The sequence below is a fragment of the Schistocerca cancellata genome, chromosome 5, assembly GCF_023864275.1.
Source record: "Schistocerca cancellata isolate TAMUIC-IGC-003103 chromosome 5, iqSchCanc2.1, whole genome shotgun sequence".
Lineage (NCBI taxonomy): Eukaryota > Metazoa > Arthropoda > Insecta > Orthoptera > Acrididae > Schistocerca > Schistocerca cancellata.
Window position 1 is genome coordinate 661,942,682 of NC_064630.1, and position 18,834 is coordinate 661,961,515.

General features: G+C 45.9%; 1 protein-coding gene across 1 annotated transcript in view; it reads right to left on the reverse strand.

Annotated features, from left to right (window-relative positions):
- Positions 1 to 353: 353 nt before the first annotated feature.
- The window catches only part of LOC126188083 (synaptic vesicle glycoprotein 2A-like), a 215,017-nt gene continuing 196,536 nt past the window's right edge, over positions 354 to 18,834 (reverse strand). The window contains exons 11-12 of the mRNA XM_049929538.1: positions 9,813 to 9,940; positions 354 to 712 (exon numbers count right to left, since the gene is read on the reverse strand). Of these exons, the coding sequence (XP_049785495.1) occupies positions 657 to 712; positions 9,813 to 9,940 (184 nt within the window). The 3' untranslated portion in view covers positions 354 to 656. The remainder of the gene's footprint in view (positions 713 to 9,812; positions 9,941 to 18,834) is intronic.

Genomic DNA, 18,834 nt, shown 5'->3' on the forward strand with positions numbered 1-18,834 from the left:
TTTGCTTATCTTTTTGTAAACAAATTGAACTTCGTAGGACAGATTTCTAATTTGCGCATTTGTTCAGAGCACATCTTACAGTTAGTATGCTATATTGCCTAGCAGAAGGAGTTTATCAGCCAATACGCTGTTTGACATCTTAATGTTTTACCGTTAGTAAATATGTTAGCTCATTCCAATGTTTTTATTCAACCCAGAATTTCACATTATCCTATCAGCTTCTCATTTGATAAGATTTAGATTTTCTGACGCTTTTAGTCGATTGTTATAACTATCAGTAAATTATTAGTTTCCTAGAACGGTCACGTAATACCTATACCACATTTTATTCACATTTCAGTACAGTGTTCACCTTTGAGGAAAGAGTATTTCCATTCCTTCTGAGCGAAGTTATTTCTCAGACAAAGACAGATGTAAGGCTTGACTTTTGATGTAAGTGTAATTTAAAGTTTTGAATCATATCGAGTCCATCAGAGAAATGGAAAATCAATAAGGACGATCTGTGGTTTTCGGCGTGTTTCCACTTCTTGGACATGTAGCTGCATTTTTGAATATTCCAGTTTCACAATAAATTACGTGTCGACGACATTTAATACTCGAGGAGTATTTCAAAGCAGCGACATCAAGGGGACGTTGCACTACATCCGCTGCAGTCCTTAGGCCAAGGCTCGACCCTTGGTAGACGGCAACAGTATACTCAGCAGTCCAGCTCCTGTAGAGGAAAAATAGGCCATATTAAAGTACAAGCATTCTAATTTGAAATTTCATTAAAAAGAGAATATAATAACTGCTTGAAAAGTATGCGACCTTTGATTTTCCCGAGCAAAATAGAGAGGAGGTTCTTCTCAAAGCGAAACAATTCGTAAGATTCAGCAGGTGTTTGGAGAAGATGCGATGGGTGTAACACAAATTAAGGAGTGGTTCAACCGATTCAAAAATGGCCGCACATCAGCGGAGAGTGACCAGCGTTCTGGCAGGCCCCAAACTGCTTGGAGTGCAGCTGTTGCTGAGAGGGTGCAAAATTTGGTGATGGCAGATCGTCGTTTGGCCGTGAGGGTGATTTCCCAAGAGGTTGGAATGAGCAAAGATTTTGCACATACAATTTTGCGTGATGATCTGAACATGCACCGAGTGGCTGCGAAATTCGTGCCCAAGTTGCTGTGCTGGAACAAAAAGACCTCCGTTTTGAAGTTGCACATTACCTTTTGGACACCACCAATACTGATCGTGGGTTTCTGAGCACCGTGATGGGCCGTGGGTGTACGGTTACGACCCAGAAACAGAAAGACAGTCCTCGCAATGGAAGCATCTCGATTCTCCAAGGCCGAAGAAAGTGCGGCAGGCGCGATGTCTGTGCATCACAAATACGCACCGGCAGAACAAACAGTAACAAAGGAGTAACTTCTCCTGCACATTCACCTCACTTGATCCAAAATTTCTTGGCCAAAAATGGAATTACAGCCGTTCGCCAACCTCCCTACTCTCCAGACATGGCTCATTGCGACTTCTGGTTGTTTCCAACATTGAAGACGCCACTGAAAGGATCCCGTTTTGTGAATAGAGAAGAGATAATACGGGACACGACGACAAAGCTGAACACCACTCCAAAAGAAGGCTTCCTGAGGTGTTTCCAGCAGTGGAAGGATCGGTGGGCTAAGTGTGTGCCAGTACAAGGGGCCTACTCTGAAGGGGATTAGGGTCCCAACACCGTCAGGTATTCGAAATATTTTTTCTGGCCAAAGGTCGGACACTTTTAAGCCAGGCCTCGTATCTACTGTGACGGCACGATTTTTGTGGGTTACTTGCTAAGTTGGGCAATAAAAAATGGTGAACCACTGTCTCAGCTGTTTAGGTCCACTGAAGAAAGATTAGGCTGTTGGTAGGTAAACGACAATTTACAGACTAGAACGCTGTTTTATAATTGCGCGCCAGATAGTCCATTTTTCAAAGGTGTAAGCTGGTGAATAGCCTGACGTGCCTACAGGCAAAGTTGGATTGAAGATAGTCCCCTTTCGCTTGTTGCTCACAACGCTAGTCTGAACCTTAAATAATACGGCTAAAACGATATTTCCTGCACACGGAGTACATTAACAATATGGACACTGCTGTGTTCAAAGAATTTCATAACGGGGAAAAATCAATCAAAGTAGAGACATTACCTCACCTGAACTAACCAGCTCATTTGTTGGACCGTAGATTTTGTCATTTTACTGTTGATGTTTGGCAGTATACAGGGTGTCTATAATTAAAGTTACAGTTTCAAAAACGCTGTAGAAAGAGAATCACTACCCAGAATGACATCAAATTTGAACAGCTTCTTATTGACACAGGGGAAACGTAATAGAACAAAAAACTTAACGAAAACTTGATCATTAGATGGCGCTGCAAAAGTCAGAATATGCACAACAATGGACGCGCGGCACATAGTTGTTCCTCAGTTTGCGTTCGAGACGCCCAACATGGCGGTCTCCATGAAGTATCGACCCCTGCTGGTAAAGCTCTTTTACAAGAACGTCGACTGTATGCCAATAGCCCTGCAGTAGTTCTGGTCACTCATTGGTAAGGCGCTGTCCGATGTCTGCTAAGGGTATGGAGAAAATGAGTATAAAATTGGCAAAGACAGATTCTTTTGACGTGCTGTGTAGCACAGGAAGGAAAACAGTTGATCTGACGTCTGTGGAAGATGTGACCACAGCATTGCAGAAGGGGTCAAGTGGCGGTGTGCAAATATGCACTGCACGGAGAACAGTACGAACGTTGGACATCCCTGTGAGCACAGTGCGCAAAACCCCACGAAACATTCTGGATTGCTATCCATACAAAAGCACCCATTCTCAAGAGTTGCTTCTTGCCGACCTGCCAGTAAGACAAACGTTCGCTCTGGAATTTCTTTCACGCATAAGTGCACAATGAATGGCCATAGGACATTCTTTGGACGGACGTAGTCCATTTTCCATCTCCAAGGACATATCAATACGCAGAATTGTAGAATATAGTAACGGAAAATCCGCACGCACATCAGACGGTACAGCTTCATTCTCCAAAGCTGATTGTATGATGCGGACTGACGGCCTCGTTCACCGTAGGTCCGCATTTTTTCGAGGAGATAAGATCTGCGGGTCTTGTTATCTGTACTGTCACTAGTAAACGCTGTGAGGATCTTTTGCGCGCCAAAGTCATTCCATGCCTTCAACAGCATGGATGTGTGCGTGGGATCATTTTTATGCAAGAAGGCGCTCCTCTTTCTCGATTTCAGCTTGTGGAGGGAAACGGTGGACAGCATATTGAACATGTCTTGCGCCCCTCTCACGACAATTAGAAACTGGTGTCATTTTGCTTTTTATGCAGTTTTTGGCCCCTGGAAATTAAAAACCGACTTTTCCCATCCGATGTAGTACGACATCGCCGCGGTGGATGGACTTACCTAATTAACACAGCTATTGACTGGCGAACTTGTACAGCCATGCACATTGAACAGTACGAATGGCGTAATGTGCAGCTCAAACCATAGCTGTGGTACTGCGGTTCATCTACCAGTTGTAGCCGACCCAGTTTACGTTAAGACGCTTACAGCGCCATCTATTGGTAAGATTTTAGTTAGATTTTTTTGGTCTGCGACGTTTCCTCCTGCGTCAATAACGCTCTATTCAAAGTTCTCGCCGTCCGCAGCTCGTGGTCGTGCGGTAGCGTTCTCGCTTCCCAAGCCCGGGTTCTCGGGTTCGATTCCTGGCGGGGTCAGGGATTTTCTCTACCTCGTGATGACTGGGTGTTGTGTGATGTCCTTAGGTTAGTTAGGTTTAAGTAGTTCTAAGTTCTAAGTTCTAGGGGACTGATGACCATAGATGTTAAGTCCCACAGTGCTCAGGGCCATTTGGAACCAAAGTTCTCACCATTTTGAGCAGTGGTTCTCTTTCTAAAGCGTTTTAAAACTGGAACTTTAATTATGTACAACAGGTATCTACGGAGCAGGAGGCTCACGTTATATGTACTTTAGACACCACACGACCTCATTGCCTACTTGCAGGGGCAATTTGGGTGGTGACGGGAAAGGCCAGAGAGAGGACGTTACTAACCAGCTAATATATATAGCTGCTTAATACTTTCAAGGTGGCGCAGTGGTTCGCACACTGGACATTCGGGAGGACGACGGTTCAAACTCGCTTCCAGCCATCCTAGCTTAGGTTTTCCGTGATTTCTTTAAATCGCTCTGGGCACATGCCCGGATGGTTCGGCCGACTTCCTTTCCTTTCCTTCCCTAATCCGATGGGACTGATTACCTCGCTGTTTTGTCTGCTCCCCCAAATCAACCAACCAACTTTCAATCATAGGCCTGCTTGAGGGTATGTTCCACTGATGGTTCAATAAATTAACTTTCGTAACCTGAAATATTTATGTAGTGCTTCCCCTCACCAGGCCTCATTTTGGGTGGATAAAGACAATTCATCATATTCTAAGCTAGAAAAGAATATATGACATTATTGACCGGATAATACAGATTTTCATTGCTATCAGTCTTAGGACCACTTGAGGTTATGTTACTGGTGGTACAGAGATAGGAACGCTGCAACATTTACCAATCGGAACTATGGAGCTAGAGTTCACTAAAACGTTTCCTGATAGTAATCAGCTACAAAATACACTCCTGGAAATGAAAAAAAGAACACATTGACACCGGTGTGTCAGACCCACCATACTTGCTCCGGACACTGCGAGAGGGCTGTACAAGCAATGATCACACGCACGGCACAGCGGACACACCAGGAACCGCGGTGTTGGCCGTCGAATGGCGCTAGCTGCGCAGCATTTGTGCACCGCCGCCGTCAGTGTCAGCCAGTTTGCCGTGGCATACGGAGCTCCATCGCAGTCTTTAACACTGGTAGCATGCCGCGACAGCGTGGACGTGAACCGTATGTGCAGTTGACGGACTTTGAGCGAGGGCGTATAGTGGGCATGCGGGAGGCCGGGTGGACGTACCGCCGAATTGCTCAACACGTGGGGCGTGAGGTCTCCACAGTACATCGATGTTGTCGCCAGTGGTCGGCGGAAGGTGCACGTGCCCGTCGACCTGGGACCGGACCGCAGCGACGCACGGATGCACGCCAAGACCGTAGGATCCTACGCAGTGCCGTAGGGGAACCGCACCGCCACTTCCCAGCAAATTAGGGACACTGTTGCTCCTGGGGTATCGGCGAGGACCATTCGCAACCGTCTCCATGAAGCTGGGCTACGGTCCCGCACACCGTTAGGCCGTCTTCCGCTCACGCCCCAACATCGTGCAGCCCGCCTCCAGTGGTGTCGCGACAGGCGTGGTGGAGGGACGAATGGAGACGTGTCGTCTTCAGCGATGAGAGTCGCTTCTGCCTTGGTGCCAATGATAGTCGTATGCGTGTTTGGCGCCGTGCAGGTGAGCGCCACAATCAGGACTGCATACGACCGAGGCACACAGGGCCAACACCCGGCATCATGGTGTGGGGAGCGATCTCCTACACTGGCCGTACACCACTGGTGATCGTCGAGGGGACACTGAATAGTGCACGGTACATCCAAACCGTCATCGAACCCATCGTTCTACCATTCCTAGACCGGCAAGGGAACTTGCTGTTCCAACAGGACAATGCACGTCCGCATGTATCCCGTGCCACCCAACGTGCTCTAGAAGGTGTAAGTCAACTACCCTGGCCAGCAAGATCTCCGGATCTGTCCCCCATTGAGCATGTTTGGGACTGGATGAAGCGTCGTCTCACGCGGTCTGCACGTCCAGCACGAACGTTGGTCCAACTGAGGCGCCAGGTGGAAATGGCATGGCAAGCCGTTCCACAGGACTACATCCAGCATCTCTACGATCGTCTCCATGGGAGAATAGCAGCCTGCATTGCTGCGAAAGGTGGATATACACTGTACTAGTGCCGACATTGTGCATGCTCTGTTTCCTGTGTCTATGTGCCTGTGGTTCTGTCAGTGTGATCATGTGATGTATCTGACCCCAGGAATGTGTCAATAAAGTTTCCCCTTCCTGGGACAATGAATTCACGGTGTTCTTATTTCAATTTCCAGGAGTGTAATACGAAGAGCTAACTCCAAGATAAGATGTTTGATACTTTTATCCACTGACATCACATTTCCCAACACCAACACAATAAACATACTAAAATTACGCGTTTCTTAGAAATCTTTATTGTGGGGCATCACTGAAACTTTGTGTTTCTTTACTACTTCACTTCATTTTATTCAAAAATGGCTCTGAGCACCATGGGACTTAACATCTGAGGTCATAATTCCCCTAGAACGTAGAACTACTTAAACCTAACTAACCTAAGGACATTACACACATCCCTGCACGAGGCAGGATTCGAACCTGCTACCGTAGCGGTTGCGTGGTTCCAGACTGAAGCGCCTAGAGCCGCTCGGTCACAACGGCCGGCTACATTTCAGGATGCCTGGCATCCGATCTTCATATGTTTACATTTATCTCCACTCCGTGAACATTCCTTCTTTGCTCATGGCGTTGCAGAATTTTGCAATGGATGTTCGTATGCGGCTATTATAAAACGTCGTAAGTAGAGAAAGAATGTTCATGACGCGTATATAAATATAAAAGCGTGAAGATGGTGTGAACACAAATTGAATGTACTCTCATAAAAGCATGTACTGAGTCATAATTTGTTAGCGTGGCGCATTGGGAAAATGGTTCCAACCTGGCCATGCATGTAGGCAACTTGGATGCGTGTTATGACAAATACACGGACGCTATGGTTCAAATGGCTCTGAGCACTATGGGACTTAACTTCTGAGGTCATCAGTCCCCTAGAACTTAGAACTACTTAAAGCTAACTAACCTAAGGGCATCACACACATCCGTGCCCGAGGAAGGATTCGAACCTGCGACCGTAGCGGTCGCGCGGTTCCAGACCGCTCGGCTACTCCAGCGGGCGCACGGACGCTATAGTTTTGATTTTACGGGCTAAAAGCGTTGCTGTCGGGCCACGTGAGGAAGCGGCCCATGAGCTCAAGAAAGCATATGAATCAACCTATAGGTTCACTGTTAACATGCTTGTCTCTCCCCTGGCTTGCTGCCCACAAGGTGGTCGAAGTGTCGCTGCTGAAACCTGCCCCAGTCTTGGTCGCTGGCTCTCCTCAGATCGCCAAGCGTGTGAATAGTGTTCCTCTGACGGCACACTGAAAGTGTCAGGGGGTCCCCAAACCACTCGGCCGGGTTCATGGTAGTGGGCAATGCATGTCTTTCTGTCTGGTTTCTTCCGACTTCTGGAGGAAGGTGTACACGAGCTGGGACTCGTGTGTTTCTGCGTTATTCTCATGAAAGGTGAACATGTCTCCTACATGTTGTCCGTATAGCTGGACAGTAAATTGGAGGATCCTGTCCTGATACCACGCAGCCATCAAGTTACCCTCTATAGCATCAGAAGCGACCAAGATCTTTTCATGATATGGGCCCACAACAAGGATGATTGAAGTCCCTGCTAAACCCATGGGACTGCGTGTCTGGACATGTACTGCTAATACGCTGTCTCAACACTCCTGTATGACGATCATCACGCGTCAAGCAAATCCTGCACTCCTCAGTGAAAACAACCTCACTCCTTACATTCAGCCTCCATTCCAAATGTTCCCTTTCCCAGCTTTATCGCGATCCACAATGCTGTGACTTCGTACTGTTGGCGGTCGCCTAGAGGCGACAAGGTCCTTCCAATCGCCTTCAGAAGAACAGCTAATAGTTCTGTTTCATTCTCCTCGGGTACCTAGGAGACATAATTCGTAAACAGCTGGTGGTGCTGACGATGGGTGACCACTACGAGGCGGAGTATTGATGTCTTTTCTCTCAAGAAAGCGGCTGGATATTCAAATGTCATCGATATGGTGCACGCATGCTTGGCGGCGAATTCTCTGTACTGGCTAAAAATGCGCTCTCAAGCTAAGCTGGAAGTGAACTTCTGAGGTAGGTCCACATGTTGAGGACTTCACAAATTGCACTGTCCCGCTTATGATTGGAGGTGAAAGTACACCACCAAAGTGAAATGAGAAAGCAGGTTGACTTATCTCCTTACAAAGATGTTTCTGATAAAAATGTCACCAACTACTCAAACAATAATGATTCCAGTTTGCTCTGCATGAGCGGGAGGCCTTTCTGGGCAGTTCGGTCTCATCCAATTGTTGTTATTCATTTAGCACCACCCAGGAGGCATGTGTGACTTAGGTATGTAGAAGTCAATGGGAAGAATCGTCAGTGTTCAACGGTCATCTGGTTGAAAAGCCGTTCATGCGAGTTCCAGGTTTCACATTCCCCAGACGCCAGTGGAGAACCATCAACCGCATCCGAACAGGACAGGGGAACTGCGGATATCTAAAGCACAAATGGGGCTGGGCAACATCTCCAAATTGTGACTGCGGAGCTGCCCTGCAAACAATAAATCACATTGTTGATGAATGCCCGAAATGAGCCTTCGGGGGATCAATAAATGACATCCACCATGCATCACCTGAAGGACACAACTGTATCAATAGATTGGACTTAGAAATCTAAGAACTTGTGTAATGTGTACATAATTTAGTATAATACTTTGGACATTTGATTCTGTACCTATATTACGCTTGTCATCTCTTACACTGTACACTCTTAAAATTATGTATTTGATCGAAGCTCTGTATCATCATACGATAAATAAATATATAATAAGGATTCCACAAAACTGTTTCGGGCACTTTACACGGTAAACGGATACGGTAATGTACACTGGGTATTTAAAGAAGTGTCACACGTGTTCAGAGGAGATAGTATTGGTCAGAAATAAAAGAAAAGTTCCTAAAAAGATATGTCTGGAAACCAATACTGTTGGGATATGGACCACTGAAGACCTGTAGGTCACAGCCTGCATCTTATTTGTAGATAAGGCAGGATTCACAGGATATGGAACAGCGAATTACCACAATTCGCACATGTGGGCAGATGAAAGACCCGAGAATTCACGGAGGTGAGGCATCAGGATAGCTTCAGTATCGGTGTATGGGTAGGAATTGCTTGTGCCAGACCCGTACGGCCAAACACTTAACCAAACAGATTTATATTTGCTGAATGTCGTATATTTCTAGGCGAAGAATAACCAGCTCTGTTAAAGAACGTTACTCTTGCAGAAAGACGACGACTGTGGTTTATGCATGACGGGACACCACCCCATTTTCTACTGATTGTGCTATAGTACCTGACAGCAACGTTTCATGGGTGTTGGATTGGTCGAGGAGGTCCGGTAGCGTGAGATTTCTGTTCACCGGACGTAAATTCGTCATGTTTTTCTCTATGGGGACATTTAAAAGGATTCATGTGTGCCCAACACGTCAACTGTGAGCAAACGTTACAGGAGCGTGTGACCAATGCGTATGACTCGATCTGAATGCGGCTAGGTGTATTTGAAAGAGTACATCGTTCACTGAGAAGAAGGGCTGAAGGATGTTTCAAATTGTGTGGTGACCACACGGACCACTGTATATAGTGATCATTTCTACGCAACAAACAAATGGGAATGAGATTACACACTGACACATAATTTGAGTATTGGTTCCAGTACACATCATTACAGAAACTTTTATTTTAGTTTTCATCAATACTACCTGTCGCAGGAACATGTGACTGTATTTTTTTAAACACCATGTATAACGGATCCTATTACGAGCTGGACTATGTTCACCGTGTGCAGTAAAATGCATGTATCTGGTAATACATAAAGTATTCCTGCTGGGCTACTAATAGATCTTGAGACAGCTAAAAAGTTTTGTAGTCTACTGGACTTTGCCTTCCTTACCTAAGTTGCAAGCGGTGACGACATAGAAAGGAGTCTCGCAACCGATCGCCATGAGGACAGGATAGATGAGATTCCCTAAAAGCGCTGCTATGAAGCCGCACATCATGGTCAGAGACATCGCCATCGTCCTGAAACAGAAAACTTTTATCAGGGACAGAGCACATATCCAACTACGACAAATTACCGCCCGCCCGGTTGGCCGTGCGAGCTAACGCAAGGCTTTCCGGACTGGCACGCATCCACCCGGCAGACTTGTATCGAGGTCCGGTGAGCCCGCCAGTCTGTGGATGGTTTTTAGGCGGTTTCCCATCTGCCTCGGCGAATGCAGGTTGGTTCCCCTTATTCCGCCTCAGCTACACTATGTCGGCGATTGCTGTGCAAACAAGTTCTCTACATACGCGTACACCACCACTACTCTACCACGCTAACATAGGAGTTATACTCGTCTGGTGTGAGACGTTCCCTGGGGGAGAGTAGGGGGGGGGGGGGGTCCACCGGAGACCGAACCGCAAAATAACATTGAAAGACTGGTTCGGTGTGGGGCGGCGGAGGGATGAAGTGGACTGCGGTAGTCGTCGAGGGGTTGTGGACCACTGCGGCTGCGGTGGGGACCGAGCCTCTCCGTCGTTTCTAGGCCCCTGGTTAACATACAGTCCAATACAGTGTACAGAAGTGAATTACAATGCAGGTTCACTGTCTGCCGTCGATCAAAGACAAACGTGTTACCTCCCCCTACGGTATTTATACTTCAGCAGTATGCAAAAGTTGACAGCGAAAGTAACTTTCGCATGATGTGGCACTGCCAAGTAACACACCTAGACCAAACTTGGACCACACATAGAAAAACTGCTGCAATGCAATTCAGAATGTGACTAAAGGCAATACGCAATGAGATGAACAGATATGACACTTTTGTTCAAAGACAATAATTACACTGAAGTCACCTCCCTTTATGATGGTCACCTGCACAATACAAAAGGCGAGGCATGGTTCATAATGGGATGTGTGATGGCCACAGTTGGTAATGGATACTCGGGGAGGCACTCTCATGCTGGCCACTAGGTTGGTAAGGGATTCTTGTGGTTGAGCGTTCCATTGCTCCACCAGCGCGGTTGATAATTGCTCGATGGTCGTTGGAACACGTGGATGTGTTGCAATACGTCTTCCTAAAGTATCTCACACGTGCTTGAAGGGAATATTCATATCACTCCATTAGCTGACTATCCTCATGTTCCAAGACTGTCTCTACCTGCGCTCTTCAATGCGATCGCGCATTGTCTTCCATAAAAATAAAGTTAGGGCCAAATGAACCCCTGAAAAGGTGCACAAGGGAAGGAATACTGTCTCGCAATAACGTTAACCAGTGAGTCTAACTTTTTCAAAGATCTGCAGTTAAGCAAACCAATCCATCATCACACCTCGCCACACCATAACACCAGAAGCACCAGAACCATCACGTTCGACATGATTATGAACGTGCCCTCATATGGACACGGGCGGGAAGATGTAATGGACCATGGTCCAATGTCGAACATGATCGTTTTGGTGGTATATGTATTATGGTGTGGGTAATCATAATCTTACATGGACGACTCACGTCCCGATCTTTGAACACGGTACAACACCAGTCAACGTTATTGTGACACTGTAGTCCTTCGTCATGTGCTTTTTCGGGGTAAATTCGGCCCTTACTTCACTTTTATGGTTGACCTTGCGTTATCGCATTCCGTGACACTAGTGAAGTTCTTAGAACGAGAGGATATTAGTCGAATGATATGTCCTGCCCATTCTCCCGACTTAAATTCCCCCGAGGACGTGTGGGATGCGTTGGGAAGACGCACTGCAGCACGTCCACATGCACCAACGACCATTTAGCGGTTGTCACCCGCGCAAGTGGAGGAATGGGGCGCCTCACCACCAAGAACTCCTTGGAAACCTTGTGGCTAGCATGGGGACACGTTACTGAGCATGCACTGCCGTCCGTGGCAATCGCACACAGCATTAAAGACCATATCCCTCCTTTTGTAATATCTAAGGTACCATCGTAAATCGTGGTGACTTCAGAGTAATGAAATGAAATGATCGTATGGCCTTTTTGGCCGGGAGGCCCCATGCGGGGAAGTTCGGCCGCCATATTTAAGTCCTTTTGAGTTGACGCCACTTCGGCGACTTGCGAGTCAATGATGATGAAATGATGATGAAGCAACACCCAGTCATCACGAGGCAGAGAAAATCCCTGACCCCGCCGGGAATCGAACCCGTGGCACCATCACAGCACAGGCCTACATTGCTGTTTTAAGCACCTTCTTGCTTCCCACTGTTGAAGAGCAGTTCAGGGATGGCGACTGTATCTTTCAGCACGTTCGAGCACCTGTGCATAATGCACGGCCTGTGGCGGAGTGCTTACACGACAACATCCCTGTAATGGACTGCCTTGCACAGAGTCCTGACCTGAATCCTATAGTGCACCTTTGGGATGTTTTGGAACGACGACTTCGTGCCAAGCCTCACGGACAGACATTGATACCTCTCCTCAGTGCAGCACTCTGAGAAGAATGGGCTGCCTTTCCCCAGAAAACCTTCCAGCACCTGACTGAACATAACCTGTGAGAGTAGAAGCTGTCATCAAGGCTAAGGGTGGGCCAACACCATATAGAATTCCAGCATTACCTATGGAGGGCGCCACGAACTTGTAAATCATTTTCATCCAGGTGTTCGGATACTTTTGATCAGATATTGTATGTTGCTTGGCAGAGACACATCATGCGAAAATTACTTTCGCCCTTAAGTTTTGCACGCCAGTGTATATACTCCATACAAATGCTTTCAGAAACGACTTCGTAACGCTTAAATTTATATTACATGTTAACATGTTCCTCTTCTCCATAAAACTTTTCTTGACGTTCCGAGACTCATTTTATATAATTCCTACTTCTGTCATGATCAGTTAATTTGCTGCGCAAGCAGAAAAACTCGTCTGCATCTTTAACATCTTATTTCGTAATTCATTTCCTTCAGCATCGTCTAATTTCATTCGACTATGTTCTATTACTCTCGTTTTACTTTTGTTGGTGTTCATCTTATAACCTCTTTCCAGCACACTATCTGTTCCGTTTAGCTGTTCTTCCAAGTCTTTTGCTGCGTCTGATCGAACTAGAGTGTTTTTGTTTCATCTCCCTAATTCCTTTAGGAGATCCTCCTCAGCTTCCTGTACTGCACGGTCTTGGATGAGATGGGATGTGGCTGCAACATTGTCTCACTCCCTTCTCAGCTGCTATCTTCCTTTCTTATGCTTCGATTCTTAAAACTACATTCTGGTTTCTGCATTAGTTGCAGACAACTTATCGTTTTCCGTATTTCATCCCTGTTCCTTTTGGAAAATTGACTTTAGACAAAAGTGACAATTTTTTTCTCTATATCTACAATCACTGTAGAAGTGGTTTTGCGTTTCTCGAACTTATTTTCTCAGAGAAGACATAGATTCATTGATGCTTTGTGCGTTCCTAACTTTCTGCGAAACCTAAACTGATTGGCTTTTACCATTAGTTCCATTCTTATGTAGATGATTAGTGTTAGTATTTTACATTCACGAGTTATTAATGTTGATGGTTCGTTGGTATTCAAGTATGCTATCGGTAGACTTCTTTGGTACGGGATTGATTATATTCGTCTTGAACCACGAGGGTATCACGCCTGTGTTACGTATCCTACATATCAGGAGGAACAGTTTTATCCTGATAGGTTCTCCCAAGGTTCTTAATAATTGTTCCCTGATGTTATCTTCGTCCACTTCCTCTTCCCTTTCCATAAAGTTGTCTTCTAACTTCTTTCTTTGTATTTGTCGTCTATGAAGTACATCCACCCTTCAACCCTCTCTTCTTTGCTACGTATTGACTTATAATCGGAGCTATTGATATTCACAGAGCTACTCCAACTTTATGCAAAAATTTATTTAATTTTTTTACAGATGACATCATAAATATTTCCTATAGTCATGCATGCTCCTACAGCTTTCCCTTTCTTCTCTCTAACTATTCCTGCTTAGCAATTTTGTACTTAAACAACCTCCTCTTTTAGATACCTGTATTTTCCTTCGGTTGCTTCGTATGCTGAATTTTTGTATTTCTGCTTTCTTCAATTGAATTTAATGTCTTGTTCGTTATCCAAGTATTCCCACTTGTCATTTTTGCCCAGTTGTTCCTCAGCTGCCTTCACTAGTTCATTTCTTAAAGCTACATGGTAACCATTATTGCACGAGGGTCTTTCTAAAAGCAAAGAATGTTTTGATCCCTCCACTGAAGTGCCTTAGATCTTACTAATTGTTGATGGCAGTATGTCACTAACAGCGGTCGCTTACTGTTTATTCGTGGGCGTGTAAAATATGTGATGAAATTAACGATTCTGCAAAGTTTGAGATTCGTTGTTTAATACAAAAATGTTTGCCCTACTGAAACTTACAGCGATATAACCAAAGTTTATGGAAATATGATCAATGAAGCTTCATTTCGGAAATAGTCCATCATTTTTAATGGTGGACGAACCAACATTCATGACAATGAAGGACCAAGCCGACTGACGAACTCAAATCAAGTACTGAGCAATAAACTCATTTTTACTGTCGACCAGACTTTTGTTTCCAATAAAAGTCTCAAAAGTAAGTGTCAGTCAATGGAATGGCATCATTCACAATCCACCCCGCCCCCTCCCGAACAAAAATGTTAAAATTCTGTTTGGCCTCCTTATGGAGAAGTCGACGTGTATGACACTCATGCTGAGGATACAGGTTCAATTCCTGTTACTGTCAGGGATTTTTCCCTAATGGGACGACGTGAATGAGGTGCCCTCAGTTTCGTAATGCCAGCGGAGGAGCTACTTGACTGAGTGGTAGCAGCTGCTAGGTCTGAAAAGTCTACAACGGCCGTAAGAGCGGTGTGCTGACCCTAAGCTCCTCCGTACCACATCCGCATGACACCGAGGCCAGTTGATACCACGCAGTCTTCAGATAACGGAGTTTATTACATTTTGTTTTTTTAACTAATATTGAGCACCAGAATGGTTGTGGTCGCAGTGTATAGAGATCTCAAGGGCGTCCTATGCCCAGAGGAGAGAGATCACAAATACAGCAGCCTTCTATCAAATCGTTCACCGACAACGTCGAGTCGTGCCGTTCAAAGCTAACGGCGATGTCCAGCAGCACTGAACTTCTTCACGACAAGGCTCGCTCATGTTCCGCTCCGTTGACAAAAGATTTGCTTCAGCAGCTTAAATGGGAGGTTTTTGAACATCCGCCTTATAGCCTGGAGTTGACCCTATGTGATTACTATCTTTTTCTCAAATTTGAGGAGTTTTTGAGGCGGAAAGTACTGTGAATTTAACAATAAGATGGAAGAAGACTTTAGTGATTGGTTTGACAACCTGACGGCAACTCGGTATGTAGAAGGCTTAGAAAAGATTGTGAAGCTTTGCAGCAAATGCTTAACTCTGAAGGGTGATTGCGCCGAAAAATGAGAGCGGGTGCCGAAAAGTAATTCCTCCGAATTTTTTATGTGGAAACACAACATGCTTTTTAAACAAAACACACGCTGTTAACATTCCACATCTGTATTCTTCATATTTATTTTACCTATTTATTTCTGAACATAGTCACCCTGGCGACGAACATTTCTCCCAACGATACACCAGTCTGTTGATGCCGTTACTATAGAATGTCTGATTTTGTGGACAGAGCCACAACCTCACCTCCGATTGTACCGCTTCATCACTCTCAAAGTGAAGTCCTCTAAGGTGTTCTTTAAGGAAACAAATGAGAATGGAGACCACCAAGTTGAGGCTCTGTGGAAGATTGTATATTGTGTGTATTGAACCGAGGACCTAGAAACGACGGAGAGCCTTCGTCTCGCCGTAGCACTCAGTGGTTCACAACCCCACAACAGGCTACAGCAGTCCACCTACCCCACCGCCACCCCACACCGAAACCAGGGTTGATGTGCAGTTCGGCCTCAGTGGACCCCCCCCCCTCCTCCTCCCCTCCCCCGGGAACGTCTCATACCAGACGGGTGTAACCCCACATTATTTTTGCGTGCTAGAGAAATTATGGTGTACACGCACGTGGAGACAGTGTTTGCGCAGCAATCGCCGACACAGTGTAACTGAGGCGGAATAAGGGGAACCAGCCCGCATTCGCTGAGGCAGATGGAAAACGCCTTAAAAACCATCCACAAGCTGGCCAGCACACCGGATCTCGACATTAATCCGCTGGGCGGTTTCGTGCCAGGGACCGGCACGCCTTCCCGCTCGAGAAGCAGCGCGTTAGACCGCGCGGCTAGCTGGGTGGGCTGTATGAAAGATGACCGTTGGCAGTGAACACAAGGCGTCTGATTGCTGCAGATGTCACAGCTGTGCGGTCTGGCACTGTCATGCTGAAGAAGAAGGTGCTCTATGTGTTGACAGACTCTTGCAATTCGTTGTTTAAGTTTTCTGAGGGTCTCGTAGTACCTTGTGCAGTATATGATGGTGTCTTTAGATATGAATTCCAAAAGCACCACACCTGGAGCATCTCAGAATACAGAGAATGACTCCGGTTGATGATGGCGTGCTCTTCAACTTCTTTGGCGTGATGGTTTCACGGTCTGTCCCACGTATTGGGATTAGCACAGCAGTTTTCTTCACAAGTACGAACAACACTATGTCCTACGTTACTGATGTCGATGCAATCGTCCGTGTCTATGGCTTTTATTCTTCTATGAATGCAGGTTTTCTGTGGCCAGAAACTCGATTAAGTGTCGCATTATCTCATGCACCGACATAGTTACCATACACACCGCGATATTACGTGCTACACATGGGCCGTGCACTCTAACGTTGAACGTACCGAGTTTCTGGCATCATAGCGCGGAAAAAGATGTTGGGGAGTCTTTCTGAACGTACAGGGCAATATCCAGTACTTCAGATATTCAGAACGTACGTTTGAACGTTGACCAACGAGATGGAAGAACACTACCTTCGTCACATGACGCCATCCAGGGCCAACGAGAAATATAGGATTTGCAACGAACTTATGACGTCACGGTAGTCGTCTTTTCACCATACTTCACGAATGCTCGGCTCCGTGAAGGGCCCACGGGAAATTATTATGTCCATGAAAAGCTGCCCACTAAAGACGTTAACATCGTTTGCTATCAAGAGCTTGCGCGCCTTAAAATGCACAGTTAAGCATTATTAGACTCGTCTGAAGTAGTTACCAGCACCCCGCCAAATACGGCTGTTGGCATTCTTAAGACCTGCAGTGTCACGTGCTGGGACGTATACGCCGCGCCCTGTCTTTCTCGTAGCCCTCGACGCTCTCTCTCTTCAGATACACAGTCGCGAGAGACCATATTGAAGCTTAAATGTACATATGCCGTTTCTAAACACCACAAAATTGAGGATCCCTAGAAAACTCGTCGTTGATTTGTTGTAATAAAATGACTGGAAACGTCATATTTGTGGTTAAAAATTATTGTAACTTGCGTCTAGTGAAAATATGTCGTTTCAAGGCAACGGAACCTGCAGCATCCATCAATGCAAAGTATGGACGGACCTCGTCCGTGTTCGGTGTAGCATAATGAGAAATGGCGCAGTATTGCAAGGTGGCTGGAGATATGTAGCTGGTTCGCGTCTCAATGGATCCAAATACTTTTTACTAACCTTCACTTTTTATAATAGTTTCTGAGAGTTTCTTACTAGTTTAGTAGAAGTACATTCTATTATATTCAATTTTTCTTTAAACATAAGTGGGCCCATCCTGAGGAGTTTGTTCGATTGGCTTTGTCTACAAGACAGCTTTCGCTGCTTGAAATTAGATATTTTGCACTTTCTTATCTCAATTCTTGTATATAACATGTTGTAAAACTTCCTGACAGATTAAAACTGTGTGCCGCACCAAGACTCAAACTCGGGACCTTTGCCTTCTGAGGGCAAGTGCTCTACCATCTGAGCTACCCAAGCATGACCCGCGACCCGACCTCGCAGTTTTACTTACGGCATTACCTCGTCTCCTACCTTCCAAACTTCTGCAGACCTTGCAGAGCTAGCATTCTTGGAAGAAAGGATATTGTGGAGACATAGCTTAGCCACAGCCTGGGGGATGTTTCCAGAATGAAATTTTCACCCTGCAGTTTTAATCTGCCAGGAAGTTTCATACCAGCGCACACTCCGGTGCAGAGTCAAAATTTCGTTCTGGAAATATCCCCCAGTCTATGGCTAAGCCATGTCTCCACAATATCCTTTTTTCCAGGAGCGCTTGTTCTGCAAGGTCTGCAGGAGAGCTTCTGTGAAGTTTGGAAGTTAGGAGACGAGGTACTGGTGGAAGTAAAGCTATGAGGACTGGTCGTGCGTCGTGCTTGGAAAGCTCAGATGGTCGCCGGGATGGTAGCTCAGCGTGTTCGGTCAGAGCGTTAGCTACCATCTGTAACAAAAAAAACTGAGTGAATAGCTCAGCGAATAACCTGAATGGGCGTCCTGGAACGTCCGCCCCGAACATACATAACGAACAATTTAGAACAAGAAAAGAAAGAAGAAAAAAATATGGCAGAGCACTTGCACGCGAAAGGCAAGGGTCCCGAGTTCGAGTCTCGGTCCGGCACATAGTTTTAATCTGCCAGGAAGCTTCCTATCAGAGCAAACTCGGCTACAGAATGAAAATCTCATTCTGGAAACATGTTTTAAGGATTCTGCTACTACACTACTGGCCATTAAAATTGCTACACCAAGAAGATATGCAGATAATAAACAGGTATTCCCTGGACAAATATACACTCCTGGAAATGGAAAAAAGAACACATTGACACCGGTGTGTCAGACCCACCATACTTGCTCCGGACACTGCGAGAGGGCTGTACAAGCAATGATCACACGCACGGCACAGCGGACACACCAGGAACCGCGGTGTTGGCCGTCGAATGGCGCTAGCTGCGCAGCATTTGTGCACCGCCGCCGTCAGTGTCAGCCAGTTTGCCGTGGCATACGGAGCTCCATCGCAGTC